General features: G+C 38.3%; 1 protein-coding gene across 1 annotated transcript; it reads left to right on the top strand.

The window, feature by feature from the left end:
• The first annotated feature begins 9,972 nt into the window (after nt 1-9,972).
• Nucleotides 9,973-21,712, top strand: LOC134632870 (ras-related protein Rab-37-like). The gene is made up of 9 exons (XM_063481719.1): nt 9,973-10,351; nt 17,119-17,229; nt 18,297-18,338; nt 18,493-18,559; nt 18,644-18,696; nt 18,787-18,852; nt 19,578-19,634; nt 19,721-19,797; nt 20,297-21,712. The coding sequence occupies exons 1-9, from the start codon at nt 10,196-10,198 to the stop codon at nt 20,400-20,402; spliced, it is 735 nt and encodes a 244-aa protein (XP_063337789.1). The 5' UTR covers nt 9,973-10,195; the 3' UTR covers nt 20,403-21,712.
• Nucleotides 21,713-22,699: the final 987 nt, after the last annotated feature.

The following is a 22,699-nucleotide window of genomic DNA, read 5'->3' as shown; positions in this document are numbered from 1 at the left end:
GGTTTTAGATGTGTCCTTGATCCAACACAGCTGATTTAAATGGCTAAATTACTCCTCAACATGTCTTAAAGTTCTCCACAAGCCTGGTAATGAACTAATCATTTGATTCAGGTGTGTTGAAACAGGGTGATATCTAAAACCTGTAGGACACCGGCCCTCGAGGCCTGGAGTTTGACACCCCAGATAGGACCAAAACTGAACTCTCTGCATGCTGTAACACACACCAGGTTTGGAGGTCAAAGGAAACTGCATAGCACCCTGAAAACACCATATCGGCAGTGAGGTTTGGAGGTGGGAACATCATGGTGTGTGGTCATTTTTCACCATGGCACAATTGAAGAAAGGCTGAAGGGTGGACATTTAAGCAAGAGAATGATCCCAAACACAGACAAGGAAACTCTTATGTGGTTTTAGACAAAGAAAATAAAGCTGCAAGAATTACCCAGCTAATCATCTGACCTCAATCCAAAATCTATGAAAAGAACTAAAGCTCAGAGTTCATAAAAGGGGCCCACAGAACCTGACTGTGGACAAATGAGTGAATCCCACCTGAGCAATGCATGGGACTAACTTCTCCATAAAGGAGGCATATTAAAGCTGTCATCACCAACATATGCTTTTAGTATTAAATACATTTCAGTAAGCATTATCAGTACTTTTTTCCAGTGTCATTTCTCATTAATACACATGATTTAATTTATGGACATCTATGGTTTGATTTCGTTGCATGTGTGGATTGGATGAGTTGAGAATTTCAAGTCAATAGCACATTTACAAATATACTCATCTGGAAATCTGGTGACACGTTCAATGTTCATTTTACTTGCTGTATATACTTCTTTTCATCCAATGCCTAATTCCTAGTATCACTAATCTAGAACCAGCTTAGTGATGGTGTGATCAGCATTAGTACTGAAAAATATGTAAAGGAAAAACGATGCATTTACTCCAATAATTAATTAACCAAGAAGTGTCACAAGTGGAAAGTAGGTGGTTTTGTTTATAGCTTAAATGTAACTAGGTTCATTAGAATTGGATAAAATCAAACAAACACTCATTTACCCATAGAACCATACTCTTTAATATGCTAGAGAATGTTTAAAATGTTTATAACAGTATGCCTAAAATATTCTCCTATATGTGGACACTTGCAGAATGTAGGGAAGCATGCTTTTCTGACCCAGAATCATTTGCACAGCTTTACATTCAGCAAAACTGTGAAAGGAACAATCTTAAGTATGGTGGATCAGTTTTATGCAGACTCCACAAAACAGTGTTTACTGTCTGATGGAAGCTGGAGTACTAAAAAGTACAAAGAAGTCTGATTTGAAATGAAGGGTTGATTTTTTTTTTCTGGTGCTCCATTTTTATATCTAATTAAGTTTAAAAAAAAAAAACAACCACAAGATGGCACATCTATCTCACCTGTTACAGATGAGGATAAAACATCCAATGAAATTTCATGTTTTGGTTAAAATGTTCCCAACTGCTTTTTTCAACAAAGCAAGGGGACTTTCAACATAGGATTTCTAAATATAGCAGTTTATTTGTTTTCTTAGAGAGCATAAATTATTTCTATTTGCACACAATAACAAAATGATTTCAGAAAAATGGCTTAATTTTAGGGTTAATATTTTTAGCCTCCTAGTGTGTAATGATGTGCTTTAGCTTTTTAATGCTCAGACTTATAAAATCAAGTTAACAAGGGTTATCAGTGTACATACAGTATAAAATCTCCAACAAGGGTTTGACCTTTAACTTGAGAAAGCATCAAGTCAAAAAGAAAACTGTTTCTGCTCACAAAGCAGGAAATGGATATAGAAAGTTATCGCAGCATTTCTAAGAACTGGACTGAGAAGTATCATCAAGAAATTTGACACAGTACAAAACAAGCCTTGCAGAGGTGCCAGGACAACTGGTGAGAAAGTTATTATAGTAAACTAAAATTAAACTCAAAACTAAAACTATGAATGACTTCTGCAAGTCAGGGATTGTAGTGTCAAAGAAGACAATCACTAGAACCCTTCGCAGGAATGCACCATGAAGTGCAGAACCTCTGCAGAAGAGAAACATTAAAGCCAGGCTCAAGTCCTTGAAGGAGTATGTCCTTAATATGATAAGGTTTCAGGAAAAGTGGGTCTGGGCGACTTTGTCTTCCAACATGACAACAACCCAAAACATATATCATTCCTAGTGAAGAAGTACCTCCAGTGAACATTAGCAAATGGCCTGCACGAAGCAAATAGACTAAATGATTGACAATGATTAGGTCATGGAGGCTAGTATTTTTGGGAGTGGTAACTTTTTGTGAAATAATTTTGCTACTGTGCGCAAAGTAATCTGTTCTCCATGTACTTTGATTTAAGCCCACGATGGTCCAAATTGAACAAATCACGGTGTAAACCAGTTATTGATGCATCAACTTTTGCTGACCTACAGAAAATGGTTTTGTTTGTTTGGGAGGGGGAGGTTTCATTCTTATGGGAAAGCATTTTATTAGCAGAGCAGGTGGTGGTTTTTTTTTAATTACTGATTTAATCTAATAAGTGAACACAATGCTGCAGTCATTAGCTCCCTCATTTCACAGCAAGAACCTTCTAGACTCAAACCTTAACCAGGGCTTTTGCTGTGTGGAGTTTGAATGCTGCCCCTTTGGGGATACTCTGACTTAATTAGTGAGACTAAATTGGCCCTATTGTGTACTCTGTGTCATACTCAGTGTCTGCTGCAATAGCCCTCCCCATAACTGGATAAGCAATTAAGAAAATTAAGCCAGAATGATATCTCACCACCAGTATCATTTCCTGCACAGTCCTTCAATAACTGGTGAATTTATTCCCTCAATGGCACTTTGACATCACCAAGCATTTTTAAATCCAGTGCCAAACCATATAAATAATAATAATAATAATAATAATAATAATAATAATAATAACACATGATAATGTACAAAATAAATGTGCATCTATATCACACAGACTGTACAAACTGTTATAAATATCGACAATGCAACATAGCACAACCAGTTTACGTTTTTTTCTTCTTTTAGCTGCTCCCTTTAGGGGTCACCACAGTAGATCATCTGCCTCCATTTCTGTCACACCAACCCTGCAAGTCCTCCTCACTACATCTATTAACTTTTACTGAGGTCTTCCTCCTCCATATTCAACATCTGTTGGCCAGTAGATCCACTGTCTTCTCTGTGCACATGTCCAAACCATGTGAACCTTGCCTTATTAACTCTGCCACCTTCAGTTCTGGCTCTTGTTATTTGTGTCTTTTTGTTAATTTCACCATCTCCAAACCAAACCAGATAATCTGAGTCACAGCAGATGACTCAGATCTCACCCTATTCTTGCACTGACTTCTGTCACACCAGTCTTCTGCATATTCTCCTTTTTTACATCCATGAAATTTCTATGTGGTCTTGGAAGCTCCAACATTAAAATAAGAACCAGATTTCAATAACAACAATAATAACTGAGCTTATTATTATGTAAGCTTATGTAAACTCTCTTGCTTAAATAATTTGCTCTGGGATAAATAAAATATTCTGATTCTGATTAACTATTGTTGTAGCCCATTTACAGACTTACAAGCACCTACACATAATCCACCTAATCAAACCCATGTGCAGTCATAAACATATATAAACAATTCAATACTTAATTTACAGGAGAGTAAGAAAACAGGAACTAATGAAACAATGCATTGTCCTCATACTTTTAATATTTGTTTCTAAATCTTATAAAAGAAGACGTTTCCTCCATCATATTAATAACATTGTTCAGTTTTAAGGTTGGACTCACTACACCCACACCTAGAGCTTTGTCTGGTGTAGCCAAGTGGTAGAAGGCTTCTACTTTGGTGGTCTCAGGATCTCATCTGTACTTTTTGCAGATTACGTGCCCTCCAGCTCATACTGGGATTGTTTGCAGCTGAGTTTTACTCATTTGCCAAGACCCGTTATTCCTTCACATAAAAGCCAGCTGCCATTATGACCCGGTTATGGGCACTTCCTGGGTAGGGTGTTCTGGGCATACTCAACACTCATTGGAGGACAGCCCAATGATCATTTTTTGAATTGATTATCCCATATCTTGCTTATCTCTGCACCTTCATATCCTACATTTCATTTTTAACCACATAAGTGCTTCACTAATCACATGAAGGGGCTTATCTGGCTCTAACTGAAGATTTGTCCGCACACTCATGCAATTTTGTGTATGCTCCACAGCAATGTACACAAGGCTTGGTACTTAAACTGCACACGGGCATAAAAGATCTCTTTTTGTTCATATACATTGGCATTTACAATGCAAAGACTTTTCATCTTATTTTTTTTAATTTTAAAAAAATCTTTACAAATAAATAAATATCATGTTCTGTGCCAGATCAGTTGTGAATAATCTGGACTAATCAGGAAAACAGTTTGTCTCTTGAAATTAGTTAAACAGGAACAGCTGTATTTTAGAGGTTTCTGAACAAGTGAGCGTAATGTGTGGTACACTGAACAGGAGCTGGAATGCTGTCATATGAGACAATATGTGACGAAACATTTCTCCCACTGAAAACGCTACATCCAGATGAACAGAATCAACCTTTTGGTATCCACTGCTTACTCTGACAATGCACCAGAGAAGTTTACTTTATAAAGGATAGCACTGTATATGTATTTGGATTTAAAATATAGATGATCCTCCTAATAAAGAGTCTTAGAGTTTCTGAATACCCAAAGTTCAGGTCAGTGTGGACCATTCTCAATATATGTAAAAACATGCAAGTTTCAAAGTGCATCTTTGAGATGCTCTGTGGTTTTTTATTTCTATGGTAAATGTTTGATCTAGTTAAAGATCAAACATGCATTCATACCTTCCTTTCAAATGAAACTAACAGTCACTGGTGAACTCAGAACAGTTACTATTTGGAAACTGATGTTAAAGGAATAGACAATTCTGACAATGACAAAGTCATTCACATCATTAAGGAATGTACTGCTTGAGTCATGGTCATTATCATGAGAATACTCGAGAATCAGAGGGCTCAATCAGCAGTCTCAAAGCATAAGTACTTGCTTCCCACAACTCCTTTCCTTTCTCTGATGGCTCTGTTGTCAATCTACCAGCTGCAAAAGATGGAAAGTGCCCTCATGTTGTGGCTTGATGAAGAGCCTCCTCAAAGAGCATAATCCTTGAGGTCTGTGCAGTACATTAAGTGGAAGTTGGCTTCTGGAGCCTTGCATATGATTGACTCTGCCATTGTGTGTCTTCAGCTGTCCTTCCAAGTGTGGTTTGACAGGTGAACATCCAATGACTGCTCATCTGTCAGATGCCCTAGTGTAATGCCACCACTGGACTCTGGAGTGACAAATCATACTTCTCTGTCTTGCAGTCTGGGGAATGAGTCTGGGTTTGGCGGTTGTCAAGAGAACGGTACTTGTGTAAAGTTTGGTGGAAGTGGGAATATGATGTAAGGTTGTTTTCAGGAGCTGGCCTCGGCCCCTTAGTTCCAGTGAAGGGAACTCTTAATGCTTCAGCATACCTAGACATTTTGGACAGTTTCATGCTCCCAACTTTGAGGTAACAGTTTGGGGATAGTGCCTGTATTCCAACATGTAAACTAGTGCACAAAGCAGGGTCCATATAGACACGGATAAGCAGGTTTGATGTGGAAGAACTTGACTGGCCTGCACAGAATCCTTTGTGATGACCCCACTTCCAGTCTTTATGCTAAGTGAGGCTAATTATCTCCAGCTCATCTCGTCATGGCAGCCTATACGGTCAAAGTACCGGCCGATCATGCTCTAGATCTGTCTCTGCCTGTCCTCCTTATGAAAAAGCTCATGGAAAGACATTGGTGGGAAATGTCCATCTAAGTGATACTTATTTGGTATCCCGATGATGAACTGCCTTCTAGGAAGCTCAGTTTGACACACACAAACTATCCTTACCTTGGTCCAATAGTTCTCAGGTTCTGGGCAGCATTGTGCCCATTGTTGGCAATGCCGATCAAAGAATGCCTGCTGTTTTGGTGGGGAAGATATTCAAGGGAAGGCAGATTTAACAAAGTTATTAAAAAGTAATGGCTTGATTTGGACCCACAGTGGTTAGTTTGTTTTACTCATTATCTACTCACTCTTCACCAGATAAATTTTTATTTGTCTATACGCCAACAATTTAGACAGTGCTAACCTCCTAAGCCCTAATCTAAGGCCCAATTGAATAACCTCTGTCTTATTTCATAAGAGAAGCTAAATAATTAATAGCAGTGTAAATGGACTGTCTTATATAGCCCTTCTCTACTCTCCCAGAGTACTCAAAGCGCTGTAAACAACATGCCTCATTCACCCAATCACAAGCACTTGCTTCTATACTCAAGTGCAATCTAACCAACATTCACACTCCTATTGGAGAGCAACTTGGGGTTAGTATCTTGGCCAAGGATATTTGGCATGTAGCCTGGGGAAGCCAAGGACCAAACCACCAACCTTCTAGTCAGTGGCTGATCTGCTCTACCACCTGAGCTACAGCCACCCCGGTGGTAGTTGGTACTCCTTACTGTGTACTCCTGTCTTCTATATGGTCTCAGCCTGCAACAGAGAGGTTCTTTCCTATAGATGACCACCACCACCATCAGGATCACCAAACAAAACACTACAAAGAGGTTTAGGACAGAGACAGAACAACAAGGTGTTACTGTTTCAGCTGTTTCAAGCTGCACATATAATATAGTTCATGCAGTGAACACAGCCATTTGGTACAACCAAGTTATTTACAATTCCTAAATATTGAACCTACAGACTTCTGCTTGTAAATTTTACTTGATCCAGTTCTCTTCATTTATATTTAAAGATTTTGTGTTTTCATAAATGTATTAGCGGTACATCTCACAGTACTTGATTTAAATTATAAGCCAAAATAATTGAAAGCATTAAAAGAAACCCACTGCTATGTAAACGTGTAATATAGAAGAAGGATTATATTACTGTATTAATGTATTGTTACCTTAAACTTTGTAATGTTATACACAGTGATGCCAAAGCAGCTTCAGGGTGTCTCAAGCTTGTGTGCTTTTAATGCTAATCCCACACCCAGATAAATGGAAGGGTTGTGCCATGGTTGGGTCAAGGGTGCAAAATCAAACATACGGATTCATCTGCTGTGGCAACCCCTTGGGAAATAAGGGAGGAAGAGGTGAAAGTATTATTTCAGTGTTGTAAAGGCTGACCTAGAGGCAATTTTGGCTATTTTCCTAACAATGATGTGAATCATCCGCTATGGCTCTTGGTTGAGATCTGTGGAAAAGAAATGAAACAGACATTTGGGGTGGATATTTAGAACACATGTATGTGTTCTCATCACTACACACATGGGAAAAAGAACAAATTATTAAACACAGCAAGGCAAAAATGGTTTTGTTCTTCAAAAATATTCAGTTTCCATTTTTATTACTCATTTTTTTGTACTGATAAATTGCTCAATCTCTGACACACACAGAGAATGTTGGGATTTCAGCGCAGCCTCTTCTCTCCTCTGCATACAGACAAATGGAAAAGTCCAGAAAGATAACAGAGATCTGATATTAGGGTTATTTCTTTTCAAGAAGTTAGTTGTGAACTAGATTTTACAAGTTTAGAAAAACTGTCAGACATGCCCCCCACCCAAACTCAGACAAACAAAACCAGACAAAAAGATACTCTGAGTACTGACCAGTAAACATAACACCATTTTCATAATCAGGCCCCATTTTATATTAAGGCCCTCATAGTGTCATATCACAGTAGAGCACCTGGCTCTCAGAATACAGGCTTACTTGTGGTTCCTAGAGTATATATTTTGTGGAACCAGCTCCCTGTTTGGATTTGGGGGACAGACACCCTCTCTACTTTTAAGATTAGTCTTAAAGTTTTCCTTTCTAATAAAGCATATAGTTAGGGCTGGATCAGCTGAGCCTGACCATTTCCTTAGTTACTAGGGTTAGTAGTAGGTCTAGACTACTGGGAGCTTCCCATGATGCATGAGTACTTCTTCTTCACTCACCTTTTTTCAGTCACTGTGTGTTTATATACCACCTTACATTTAAACATCACTAATTAATTTATGAGCTACAATCTGTCTTTGTCCTGTCTTCCTCCCACTCACCCCCAACCAATAAGGGCTGCCCCTCCCTGAAAATAGTTCTGCCGTATGTTTCTTCCACTTAAAAGTTTTTCCTTCCCACTGTTGTGGTGTGTCTGTAGCTCCGGAGGTAGAGAGCACAGAACAGAGATTAGCTGAACTGAGCTGTCTTTTTCTCAGCTGTGTGCAAAAAACGAGCAATTGCTCCCTGTTGATGTCAGTGAAAATTCAACTATTAATGAATCCATGTTACTCTGTTAGGTTAATGCCTGAGTGTTGCAATGTGCTATTAAAAAGGCTCACACATAAATGTCAACAACAGAGACAGCTTGTCATCTGACAGTAAATAATGTTTTGTGTTCTGCATATCATACGGGTCAGCTGTTCCACACACACTTCCGTTTCATACAGTGGAACAGTTTGTAATGAACCTTATGCGAAGTATAATAGCGAAGTTCTATGGTCTCACATCTGTCCGCTCCCTGGTGTTGCCGACTAAATCTAAGCTTGACATCACTTCCACTTTCCCACGCTGTCAAGCTGTTTGTGACATCCCTGGTCTAGTCCAATCATCTTCTCCCGGCCTTTTTCAGGCCAATCAGCATTCGTGCCACATACTTTGAATCTCACTGCGCATCTGTCATTCTCCTTTGTAGATGGTCCTCCTCTAATCCCTATCACACCTGGGGTTCTGTTCCACTGAGTCAGGCCATTGGAGTCTAACCACCAAATACCTCTATCATAATTCTCTACATCAATAAATCATGTTCATTCTTTCTAATGGCCTCTCCTTATTGAAATAATAAAGCCCTCCTCTGGATAAATTACACAGAACCTTTTGCACTGTGCCCATTGATTATATCAGAATAATTAGCCCTTAAATCAAAAGCATATTGATTCTCCTTTATTCTCCTCTCATGCTGTTTTCAGAGGGAAACATATGTTGAAACCTGAATTTACACTGGATTATTTGGCTAGTAGGCCTTCCACTCCCTTCCTTACATTTCCTCATCAGGTCTGCTGAATTTTGAGCTGCTAATATGTGCCACTCTGGGCAGAATGCTGGTTATTTCTAAAGTGAACTGGCTCCATCTTTGTAAATAAATAGTGCATTATTAGTAGATCTCAGTGTGATATTGCAGAAAATTTGCAATATGCAGTATCACAATAATTTGCCCCGCCTGTTGTGATCCAATGGATTTCTATAAATGCAATAACAGTCACTGAACTGAACTGAATGATCCTAAAGCCTACAGTACAAAAACAAACATTATTAATTGATTATAATTAACCTTAATATAGATTTATGTTCTTCAGGGCAGACAACATCTTAACAAGTAGGGTTTTTTTCAGCAGTTACAATTAACATTTACATGTTCTGCACTGAGTCATTTATTATGTTGATTGTTTTTCATAAATGAACTCAGGGACCATCACAATGAATTATGGCATTTTCTCCTCTCCTTTCATAAGGGATGAAAGGAAATGAAGGAATAATAATAACAATAATAATAATTTTCAACTACTTTAACAGAATTTCCCAAATAAACCATTTCTTATCTTATCCTGTCTCATTGTTATTTCTACTAAAACAACTATAATTAAACTGAACATACATTCGTCTCCGTTTTTTAAATGCTGTATAATATCATTGTTTTGGAAATATACACAGAGATCAAAAGCATTGGGTAAAATAAATGATGTCGAACTTTATAGAACGAATATCTGAACTCTTGAAAGAAAAACCACCACAACAAAAAAAGTGACAGCCATTCAATCCTTCTCGGTCCATCCTCCGACCACTCATGCAGCGTGATGTGCGTGAATGATCACGACATACCATCATGTGGAGCGATGTAGGCAGAAGCCCACAGACTGTGATTCACTGTAAAGGAGGAGCCAGTTAAACAGCGTGGACTGTCGGAGAAGAGAGGAGGAGAGAAGAAAGCGAGCTGAGGGCTGTGAGACGACGAGAGGACGGGTCGGCTGAAGCGAGAGTGCGAGGTTTACCAGCTTTTTATTTCCTCCGGAATCCTCGACGTGTCTTAAAGAAGCCTGCGAAGTGAAGGACTCTCAGGATGGAGCGGATGGAGTCAATGGAGCCGATCTCGGCATACTACACCACGGCTTACCCGGAGATCCAACCAGACAGTACTTACGGATCCAAAGAGACAACCGAGAGCCAGGCAATGACTCCACCACCTCCAACATATGACGAGGAGTTGGTGCACAAGGTACGACCATATGGTCATCATGATAGAACAACAGGTTTCATAGCCAGGAGCACTTTTATGCACTTACTTGTACCATTTAAACGCTGCGCGGTTTTTTTCACGTGATTTTGCTTCTTGTTTATTTCTTCTTGTTTATTACTGGTGAAATGTGAGGAAACGTTTCTAAACCCCGCAGCATCCCAGTCCTTGACCGGATTTGCGCTCACGTGGTGCTGATTTACTTTCGGATGCAATTTATAGTTGGTCTGTTTCCAGCCTTAATGTGTGTCAAATCACATAATTCCTTCTGAGATGAGCTGTCAGCTTACAAGAAGGTCCCTCTTCACATATGAGCTGATTACTTCCTGCTGTCAGGGCAGGAAAGCTTTAAAAGAGGTCACTTTCTTTGAAAAAATGTCTTAACCAAACGCCAAATTCCCAAAGCAATGCTCACATTTAGGTGTTGATCGCCAAAAAGTGCTGTAGAATAAAATCACATTTCAAACTCAAATTTTAGTTGACAAGTACACTTACACTTTCTCCTTACTGCGACCCAAAGCTCAAATAACCCATAAATACAACAGTAAATACACTAATTTATTTCTGACACCTTAAATTCCATAACTCAAACACACTAAAATGTCAGAGTGAACGTGATCCTGTTTTGACTGTTGTCACAAAAACTGTACAATATAGCCATTTGTCATTCAAAAATCTTAATTGCGCTCACAGCAGGCAGTTAAGGCTAAATCAGCTACATTAATGTCTGGATTTAAAGAGAACCACTGAATCCTTCCTGGTGCTCCCATTTGACCTCACTGTTGATGGAACAAAGATAAAAGAGGAGCTCCCTTTAGGCTTCAGTGAAATGTCACATTGTATTTCAGAGCTGTGTTGCAGAAACCATTTCCCTTCAGTCTGGAGGAGTCATGTCATTCAAATGGCATATCTTTCTGCTGATAAGCATCTGGCCTTCAGCCTGCTATGTTCTAATTTCTCTCTTTTTAGATATAGCAACTGAGCAGAATTAGCACATCAATACTCTGATTGAACTGATAAGACATAAACTTTAAAATAAAACTATCCGGTAAAGTCAAAAATGAATTCCCTTTAACTAGCTGCCTTTAATTGCCTTAGAAACTTATTATAATCTTGCTACTTATTTATTTATGTTTGCACTCATAAATGTCCCAGATCATTGTGTGCACCCTTGGTTTAGGTTCAGGGTTATTGGCAAGTTTAGGCATACACTTATGTTTAAGGTTATAGAGAGAGTCTCTGGGAAATTAACAGAATCAAATTCACTTCAGCCCTCTGCAGTCAACAGGCATGTGTATGTGTCATCTTAGTGTGGAATGTGATTGGTTGGGACCAAAATGCAGACCCCAAAGGAAGGTAGAATTAAACATGAAATGAATTAGAGCAGGCCGGGCCCTGCCATTGACTGACCTAGGTGGAAGCACTGCTGCAGCACACGAAGCATTGATATCTCCACCAAGCTGGGTGCAGAGGTGGTGATGGACAGCATTATGGAGGACCAGGCTTACTCTTTGAAGATGGCGGGCTCAGACAAAGCCTATCTTTTAAATGCAATTCAGAGTTTCCTTACATAGACTTGGGCTGGGAAGCAGCCGATTATTGTTCAAACAACACAATTGTAATTTGTGAAATTGAAAATGAAATAACTTTTTTATTTAATATATATTTAATATTTTTATTTTATGAAAAGTCTGGATGCACCTCTTTACCATTCTCATGCATGTGCACACACATGCACATGTGGTCTGAGTCACTGCCTTAACAAATACATTCTGTGCACTGCCAGCTATAACACCTTATGCAGAAACGTTTGTGATTTTCCTAATAATTTCAAATGAATTTCAATCATAAAAAAGGTTGTGAATACTTGTGTAAAAAGATATTTTAAGTATTTAAGTTTTAATAAATTTACTCCCAAACACTCCAAAAACCATCATCATTGTCATGGGATGGATTTTGTGTGTAGATTTACTCGGCATTGTTTGGCTATAAAGGGCTAAGGAATGCAGTGAGAGTCTTCACAAAGATAGATGCAATTCTAACATGTGACTGTTATATCAGCTCACACATATACTTGTACTGTCAGGGAAGCAGGTGCACTGAAAGGGGACATATTCTAAGAATACACCGTGTTCTTTGTGTCTAAATCAAGAAGAGTAATTTCAAGTGAACTTGAAAAAGTCAGTCTTGCCTTTTTGCCCTTCCTTTGCCAATATAAATAATAAAGGGACTAATAAAGGTTTATCCTATCTTTTGTACTCACTCTTCTCAGGCTTTCACTCTGCCTTACCTTTTCCTCCCAGGAGGAGTTCTAATTACACAACAAAAAAGGGTCTTTTTAAGAGCTCGTTGGTGAGGCCAGTACTTATTCATGAAGCTGAAATGGTTACAGTTGGTTTGTGGATTCCGTTCTGTTATTAATTCTCCCTTCAATACCCACAGTTTTCCCAGATGACATTTTTAATAAAGTCAACCTAATACTGCTTTTGTAATATTTTGGAAAGATTAGCTTAGAGGCATCTTTACAGACAGAGTGGTTTTGTGTTTTTTCTTACTGCCAATATTTCACATTAATACCCACAAAAACATTGCATTCTTTTGTATCTCTCAGTGGTTTCCTGTTTTTTCCATTCTCTCCATGGCCCTCATCCAAAAGACACATTTTTAAAGCTGCAAGGCACTTTTTTTTTTTCATTTTAAAAAAGTCTGTAAGTGTAGTAAAACCATGGTAGCTACCTGTCCACCACAAAAAAGCAGACATCACTATCAACTAGCTGGTTGAGTGTTTAGCAAAACAGAACTAAAAAGATGGATACAAGACTTTAATTTGTCTAAAAAAACAGACACTTGGTCTTACAGATTGCAGGGCATATTGACTTTTAGTATTGGAAACAGTGACTTTATCTCCTGTTGTTCTGTGGTTTCAAACCCCAGCTGTGCAGTAGATCAAAGTTTAAATCAGTGGCAATATGGAAACTGTCGAACTAAATTACATTCTGGTCAATATTGCACATGCTCCAGGAAGAGAAAAGTGACATTTCAGAGAACTGTATCACTCTACATTCACCCCATCCCCTAATGCTGTTACTCCAACGACTTGTAAAAAGACATCCCATACTTATTGCCTCAGTAACCTCCACAGAAGCTCATACTGAGGCTAGAAGGGAAATTTGCAGGCACTTAGCAATCTGCCTGTGAACCACAGAGATGAGAGAAATCTAATTCTTCTTTCTCTCTCGCACTACAACACATATACACAATATACATCATCAGTGTGTAATTCCCAAACATCTGTGGTGCATTCGCCTAATTACCTCCTGTCTCTAGAGGGGTTTCATGAGACAGTCTCACTTCTCGGCTAACTACAATTTAGTAGCATCACCACATGTACGTGTGTAGTGAGTACAATGAGTATGCTTTTTTTTTCTCAGCACTAATTCCATCTTCACATGTACACATGGAGGCATTATGTTACACACTCTCAGTTATGTCCAGTAAAGAGGAAAGTGATACAGCTGAATCACAGCAGGATCAGATCAAAATATTTAAATAAATTATTGCCTTCAGATTTAGATGCAGTCAGTGGCTTATGTGATCACAGACTGCATGTAAAAGACAGATGTATTTTCCACATCCCAAAAAGTTAATTCTGTTCATCTGGACGTAGCGTTTTCAGTGGGAGAAACATTTCCTCACTCATCCAAGTGACTTCTTCAGTCTCAGCTGACTGCAGGTTTCCCCAACTTTATAAACAGTACATGTGCATAATGACCGAAACTAGAATCAATGGTGAACAATGGACTGTCAGGTCAGTTTCTTGATCGTTAATGTGATCAACAACCACTGATCAAAGACCATTGATTAATGGCCATGAGTACCATTCGCAGAGAGTTGGGGAATGGCTGCAATCACAGCATTGTAAGATGGTCAAAGATGTACCCTTAGGCCCCCTCTTCGATTCAGAGATGGTCTGTATCTGTGGGGATGGGGTTCGCTCTGCGTTGTACCATCCTGATGACACCCAGTTTGTGCTTCAGTGGATGATGAGAGTCAAGTCATAATGATCCGTAAGCGTAGGTTTATGGTACACATCAACTTTCAAATGTCCCCATTACTGATGGAAATCTCACAGTCTAAGAAGCCTAACCTGTCGTTTTTCATATCATCTGTGGTGAACTTGAAATAATTTTTCTACTGAGTTAATGTGATCAGTGAAATGTGGTATATCCAGTACACCACTTCCTATGTCCCTACGAAGTGGTGTACTGGCAGATGTTATAAAGTTTAACCTGCAGTCTTACCAACAGCCATCAGGAGTAGACTTCCACTCTTTAGAAAAAGAGCCCTAATCAGGCACCAACTGGGTACCTGATTATCAGCACCTGGAGTACCAGAAACTCAAAATAAGAGTCAATAGCAGAATAATCTGTTTGACGCTGGCAGAGAAGATTTGGTTTTTGATGTACACAACCCACACACTCAACTCTGCTACTCAACCTGCAAATGCATTTTTTGTGGCACTATTTAAGGAGAAATAAACAGATTTTTCAAAGCTATCAAATTTATTGCCTAAAAGCATTATTACATCAAAGAAAAAACAGATACAAATTTCCTTAGGTTTATGCTGTAAGTTTTACTGTGCGGCTCCCCACCTTTCAGCACACAGTAAACTGGAAAAGCACAATACACCTAAAACCTCTCTGTACAAGGTGTATTTCAAAGGAAGAATAAGGAAGTGAATTTGCTGGTGACGCCTGAGTAAAGCTGATATGAAAATTCACTGGATGACTGTTGAGGCAGTATCCATATTTAATCCAGCACACTGGGATGTAACTCTTTTCTAAAAATCCTCCATATGCTGAAATCAAATGAGGCTACAAAAGCTGCTTTAGCTTCTCAGCTCTAATCCTTTCCTCCATTCCCCCCACTTCTTTTATTTATCCCTGATCATTCATAAAGCCTCGAGGCAAAATTGAGTTCAACCACTGCCTGGTTTATCTGATGAGTGTCATGTCTTCACTTTTTCTTGATTTGTCTTGGTTCTTTACAAACTGCTCATCATCAGATGGAGGTTTATGCATTCTATCCCAATTTATGAACCACAAGATGAACAAGGCTACTTGATTTCTGACTTTCTATTAATTTAGCATGCCAGAAAAGTCACCTGCTATTAAGAAAGCAGCACTCACAAACTCAGCGCTTTAACCCCTGGGCTATTTGTCATTCAGTGCAATTTTAAGGCAGGCCTACTTGTGCATATCTGACCAAGAGCGATAATCACATTTACTGTCTTTTCACACAATATTTGGTCACAATCACAATGAGTACTCCTGAGTTTTATCAAGACAGGACTGGTTGAAAGTTTTGTTGCCTTTTTAAGACCACTTTATTACATTTCCATGGTTACTATTACTAGACATCAAGTGAAGACCACTTCTGACAGCACATCTGCATTTGAATCATAAAGCAACTGTAGTGGACGCTCCAGCCCAGTAGCTCTTCTAGTCTTCTACCCCAGTGATTAACGGCCACTGCAGCTAATTAGTGCATAAAATACATTACTGAATGTGTATTAAGGTGAAATCTAAGAGTGTGAAGATGAAGGTTTTTTCATGAGAGTTAATGAATGGAAGTCTATTTTTTATGCCTAACTTTCTTTCTATAAACATAATTAAGATTTTTATTGTCTCAACCTGCCACTCTATAAAATGCATTTGAGTGTAAATGAAGAACTACCCTGGTGCCACAGTGAGGAAAGAATGTGCATTTGGCAAAGAACAAAGATTGGCATTGATTTCGGCACTGAGTTTCTTAAAGATGGCATTTCCTTTGCCTTGCGAAGGGTTACCAAAACATTTACATATATTTTATTCAAAACTTATATGTAGCCAATATACCCTAACCTATGCTTAAAAAATTTAGGTTTAGCCTTTTTGCGATTTTTAAAGCTTTCAAGAACAAACGTTCAAACACAGGTCTTTTCATTGCCTGTCTTTACAATCTACAATCCTTCTTTTAGTTGTCTCTTCCTAAACGTAACCACATTTTGCCTTCCTTAAACAAATAATGATTGAAGAAATCCATCATTCTTGTGGCTTACTGCATTATTTACTGCATTTTTCTCCTGGCAATAATATTTAGACTTTCACTACAGGATAAAATGTAGTCATTTGGCTGTCACAAGATAAAAGCCACATAGCCTGCATCGAAACTCCCAGATCACTCCTTGAAGAGAGCAGAGAACAGCTTGACTGTGTCGCACTTACTTAATCTGCCACAGTTGAAGGACACTTTGTGGGTGTGGAGGTGGTGGGTACCCTGGTGTGACTTAAATTAAAGCGCAGTAGACAATGAAATATTGACTGATGGTCCTGGTGACTAAGTTGGATGTGTGAATGCTGTCTTTCATTGATTTCATTGTCTTGAAGGTTATCTCCTCTGGCTTGTGAGTCATGCGGTAATAGTGGTACACTGCCAAGCTCTTAGAAAAGAAAATGTCTGTGCTGCTTGGAAACAGAAATGTCGACCATGACACAGATGTTGACTCACAACTGAAAATTATGAAATGATTGCAAGCATTCAACCGTAAAGAGATTTTCAAGGCCAATTGAGACTGCAGCCAGGCTACTTCCTGCTGCTCCCGCATCACTAGGGGTCACCACAGCTTACTCTGTGCCTCTACCATATACTTAGACCATATATTTAGAGGTAAGAAAATTAACTGTGGGATTTTATGTGTTTTCCTACAGACAATCCTGGTTGGGGACAGTGGTGTGGGAAAGACATCTCTGCTGGTGCAGTTTGATCAGGGCAAGTTCATCCCTGGCTCATTCTCTGCCACAGTGGGCATCGGATTCACAGTGAGTGCATGGAACAATTTATTTTATTTTTTTTTATGAAATTGGACTGGCTTTTATTTATCCATGTTTTTAGATTTGCCTCTGGCATTTCAGACATTAGCAGTGTGGCAGGAGGCAACCTAAGTGTCATTGTGTGAGAGGTGGGGTACACCTTGGACAGGTCACCAGTCTGTCTCAGTTTTATATATATATGCAGATTATACATCTTATATGTATAATCTGCAAATGAATACTTTCCATCCTCTTTAGAGTTTGCTCATTTTGATAAAAAGCTGATGATTCACATTTGCCACTCGATGCCATTAAAATCAATGCAGAAAGAGAGGTTGTAATGAGCACAGGCAGTAGCTACTGTGACGTCACTCATTGGTTTGTAAGTTCTTATTATCAAGCCTCAAGATGACCCTTTCTGTTTTGGTGTTTTGAAACCAGATGTGATGAGAAAGGGATGGTTCTCATTGGCTAATGACTTGTGATTGAAAAGCAATTCACCGGGAGTATCCTCCTTTGTGAAACTTATCACTTGATTGATGAAAATTTACAAAATGGGCCAAGCAGATTATTCAATATAGGATGTCAGAGCCAGGGAAACATTTCCTTATAGTCATAGGACTTAATGTCTTTTTGCACCTACATGTATCACTTCCCAAGCCTTAAAGCTACATCTATCTTTAATACTATCTACATTAATGACATGAGAATGTAATTAGAACCACCCCACTGAAATCTTAAATGGTGAAATTTAGAAATATGTTGGCAATTTTTTTAAACAATTCTGAAGTTTGCAACTATTTAATATAGTATTAAATGAAGCAAGTGGGAGGGTTTTCTTTCCCATAAGTTTTTATACATTGTGACTTCTTTTTGCAACATGAGTCACCCCCTGCTGACCATTAAAAGGAATGGAAGGTAGTTGTACATTGCTTCTCTCACTAAACATATATTTCAAAATCTGAAGAAATAAAGCCACAACTATCTACAAACATAGATAACTTGTCTTTGTACTTTGCATTTTTAATTTGTCCTACTAGCTGCTCGTACTGTTCTTCTGTTTCTACCTCTCTCAGAATAAAGTGGTGACTGTGGATAACGTAAAGGTCAAACTGCAGGTCAGTAAGTAAATCAGTTCCAGTGCAAAGTTGATGTGCTTACACAATAGCACTCTATTTTTAGAGTAGTGGCTGGTTTCCTCTTGGGCATCACCATTATAAGTGAAAATAAGAAGTAGCCAAGTGGAAACAGGCCAGTTCTTTTCTGTTTCAGATATGGGACACAGCAGGACAGGAAAGGTTCAGAAGTGTGACACATGCGTATTACAGAGATGCACACGGTGAGGCGATACAAACCCTAATCCATATCACAGCATCAAAGGTGTTACATTGGCACTCAATTTTTGTTGGTTCTCTTTCCAAAGCTTTGCTCCTTTTGTATGACATCACCAGCAAATCATCTTTTGACAACATTAGGGTAAGTCTGTGTTTGCACCCTGGGAAAATATGAAAATGTGCTACAGTTAAAGATTTATGTATGGGTGTGTTTGTATGTCTCTTGCTTCAGGCTTGGTTAACAGAGATCCACGAGTATGCACAGAGCAATGTAGTCATCATGTTGCTGGGCAACAAGGTAAGAGGAAATTGTTTGAGAAGCTTAGCATGTGGAGCAAAAAGTGCAAACGAAGGATATGATCTGTGCTGAAGAAAGAGCAGTTTCTGGATCAGGGCATTTTATAAAGATAATGTAAAAGAGTTATAAAAGAGTTAGAGCAAATTGATAGTGCTGCTTTGGGTTCAAGTGTCAGGTTTAAGTATATGTAACAATATGAATGCAATGATAAAAATGTGAGTGTCGCCACATCGTAGGTAGCTTAGTAATAATAACATTTTTTAAAAGCTATATATAACATATATGATGCTGTATCACATTTTGTTATATATTAAATTTACAAGTCCTCACAAAAAACAGTGTAAATTTAATCAAATGTACAGTCGCTGCACTACTTCAATCACTATGCGTGTATAAAAGTATCTGAACTACCAGCAAACTGCTACAAACGTGTTAGACTACTAGTTTTATTACATGCTCTACTCTTCAACATTGAATAGTGGTAGCAAACGCCACAAACAAATTCCACAAGATGTGTTTTCCTTTAGAAATAGCCTGATTGATCTTGTATATTATGAAGTCTAAAAAATTTAAATACTCATGCCTGTGCATGGTTTTGTTCAGCTTTAAAAAAAAAAAATAGCTGTATCAAGATGTACATTGTTTTTTTTACTTAGTAGTTTAAATGTGTTTATTTTTCTGCACCAAGTCTTTCCTAAAATCCTAATCTAATGTGTGTTTATCAGGCCGACATGAGCAGTGACCGAGCGATCAGGAGAGATGAAGGAGAGAGGCTGGCCAGAGTGAGTATTTTATTTACTTCCATAAAAACACAACTGATAGCATTTAATCTGCTACTTACTGTGTCGTGCTCTCTTTGTGTGTTCAGGAGTACTCAGTTCCTTTCATGGAGACAAGTGCCAAGACAGGGGTCAATGTAGATCTGGCCTTCACTGCTGTGGCCAAGTATGACACAGATGCCACACAGTAGCTTTTGAACAGTCCATAAACTATAGATGTGTATGATCTGAAATGGTCCTTGTTTGAGCCAACAAGAAGTCATGTAATGGGACTAAACAAAGATAAATTATTATCATTTGCTTTTGCTTTGCTTTTCTTCTTCTGTATCTATCTGCCACTAATTTCATTTTCATATGACAGCAGCAAAGTTGTTACTACTGAATTTGAGATTGTTTTTTCACATTGCTCAATTTAATCTCACATCTTTGCTGAACATAGTATATATTTTCAGAAATTTCCAGGATTCATTATAAAGAAATGTTTCAATTCCCTTAGTACTATATAATTTAACGTATTTATTGCAAGGGATTTATTCTTAAGTAGTCCACTACTATTTTCATGATGCTATCTGTGTTTTCTTACCACAATATAGAATCCTCTGCAGTAGAATAATTCTATCAATATCAGTGTTATCTTCTAAAATATGCCTTGTTCTGTTCTTCAGGGAGTTGAAGCATCGGGCCATCCAGCATCCCAGTGAACCCAAGTTCCAGATTCATGAATATATTGAGGCACAGAAGGAGAAGTCAGGCTGCTGCAGCTACTTTTAAAACTTATCTCCCAACTCTTCCTCCTCCCATAGCTCTGGGCGAACAGACTGTCAGAGACACATTACTGAGTGGGAGGAAGCCCTGTATCTCACTGCTGCTCACAAAATGTTACACTGCCATTCATTCAAGACTAAAAGCCAAACGTACATCAGTGGATTAACCATGCTACAGACCCACACAAGTTTTCTTTAGCTGAATACCTCCAACTCTCCAGACGTCAGTTTGCACTACTGATGCTTTCTAAAGTACATTCAAGGAAAGAGTAGTTATTTATTTGATATGTTACAAAATATTCCCTCAGGGAATTTTCCTTTTTTTTTTTTTTTTTAACTTAGATGATCAATATTAGTCTCTTGTATTTGTTTTATTAATGCAATTGCAGTCAAGAGTTAGTAAATCTGGAGGCAGGAGCAACAGCTAGCCTGACGCTGTCACAAACCACCTACAACTCCATAACATAGTTTTCTCATTTGTTTAACATGAACCATGATAACAGACAGTGTATCTTAGCCTGTTAGCATGAGAACTTTTACTAATTTTGATTAAGCGCAGTGCAAGCGATGCTAAAGGAGCCTTTCATTTAGAGAATATCTGGTTATAAATCCAATTAAAAACCTTTTCATGACATTTACATGCATCTTCTATTTTTAAAATTGTATTTATTTATTTATTTATTTTTGCATAACTTAGCATACTAAGCATATGGAACCATACTAAATACACAGATATATAATTAAAATCAGTGTTATGCCTCACTGTTAATAAGTAATTATAAAAAAATTATAATTATCTATATAAAATGTATTTTCTCTTGGTGAAGTTATATGATTCATGTGTCTTTGGAACAGTTATTTTTGTTAATATTTTCTGTTGTTTCCTCACATGTGGACGGTAAGGTGCTAGGCTGGTTAGCGCTTTTGCCTCACAACAACAAGGTTACTGGTTTAAGCCCTGGTTGGGATCATTCTGTGTAGAGTTTGCATGTTCTCCCTGTGCCTGTGATGATTTTTCTCATGCATATTGGGTTAACTGGTGTTTCTAAATGAACTGTAGACCGTATGTAAGGAACTTAAACTACTTGGAGCATGTAGAATAAACATTGGCATGCAGAGCAATGCATCTGTGAACTGTGTCTCTGGGAGAAGGATTACTGTGAAGAGCGAACATTCGATACTAAGTACTTGAGTTGTTGTCTGTTATTTAAGGGAGCGTTATGTACATACAGCATGAGTTGAATAATTTTATATTGTGTTATACTGTGCAAAAGTCTTGAGTCACCCTTGTAATAGTTGCAGCATCGCTTGGGGGGGGGGGGGGGGGGGGGGTGGATTTTCAAACCAAGTGCTCCATTGTCTGTTTTTCTATCCAGGTGTGCTTTTACTGTACGTAAAGTGTGTTTGGGATCATTGTCATGCTGAAGAATTAGGCCATTATCAATCTGCTGCTTGCCAGATGGTATTGAATGCTACTTCAAATTCTGACCATACTTATCTGCATCCATAATTTGATCAAGTTTTGACAATATCCCCAACATCACTGGGTGAAACACACCCCCAAACCATGAAAAGGTCTCCACTTACAGATGGCTGTTGAAACTCAACCTCTACTGGCAACTCATTGAGCCAAATTTGGATTTATCACTGCATAAGACCTGTTAGCACTGATTTTCACTCAAGTTCTTGTGTAATTTGGCACAGGTAAGCCTTTTCTCCATGTTCCCATTCCTTAACAAGAGCCTCTTGACAGCCATCTTTCCACTGAGACCATTTCAGCACTGTAAGATCTAATGAGATGACAGTACTTAAAAAAATTATGCAAACTTGTTGCCTTAGAGAAACTAATTACAGTTTATTTAAGATATACGCAGTACTTTGAATAATCTGATTTTTCTAAGAATGAATTAATGAAAAAGTCAACTGATGAATATGTCAGTTGAAATAAATAATTAGTTTTTAGCACTTTATATAGTTTGTTTTTGCTCTACAGGCCAATTAAAAGCTCAGTTGCACATGCATGCTGAACATGCATTTGAAAGTGCCTCCCTTTTTATTTTTGTATAAGAACACACTAATATGAACAGTAAATTTGGGTAATCAGTTTTTAAATGCTCAGGGCTGAATTTAGATCCTCCAAAAGATATTTTCGCATCAATGCATTAAAGCTACATTACATTTTTTGGTTCCTCTGAAGAGGAAAACAAACTGTTTTCATTCATCTCCTGGCAGTAGCATGTATCTTAATGCTACACTGTGTTATTTGCTAACGCTGTAAGCTAGAGACATTCTGTACAGAACATA

The sequence above is a fragment of the Pelmatolapia mariae genome, linkage group LG8 (assembly GCF_036321145.2).
Source record: "Pelmatolapia mariae isolate MD_Pm_ZW linkage group LG8, Pm_UMD_F_2, whole genome shotgun sequence".
NCBI lineage: Eukaryota > Metazoa > Chordata > Actinopteri > Cichliformes > Cichlidae > Pelmatolapia > Pelmatolapia mariae.
Note: the sequence above shows the minus strand (reverse complement) of the source record. Positions and strands in the feature narration are given on the sequence as shown.

Coding starts and splice junctions, on each gene's coding strand:
- LOC134632870 (XM_063481719.1), top strand. CDS start 10,196: ATGGAGCGGATGGAGTCAATGGAGCCGATCTCGGCATACTACACCACG. Junction 10,352..17,118: donor ACGAGGAGTTGGTGCACAAG/GTACGACCATAT, acceptor GTTTTCCTACAG/ACAATCCTGGTTGGGGACAG. Junction 18,853..19,577: donor TCATGTTGCTGGGCAACAAG/GTAAGAGGAAAT, acceptor TGTGTTTATCAG/GCCGACATGAGCAGTGACCG.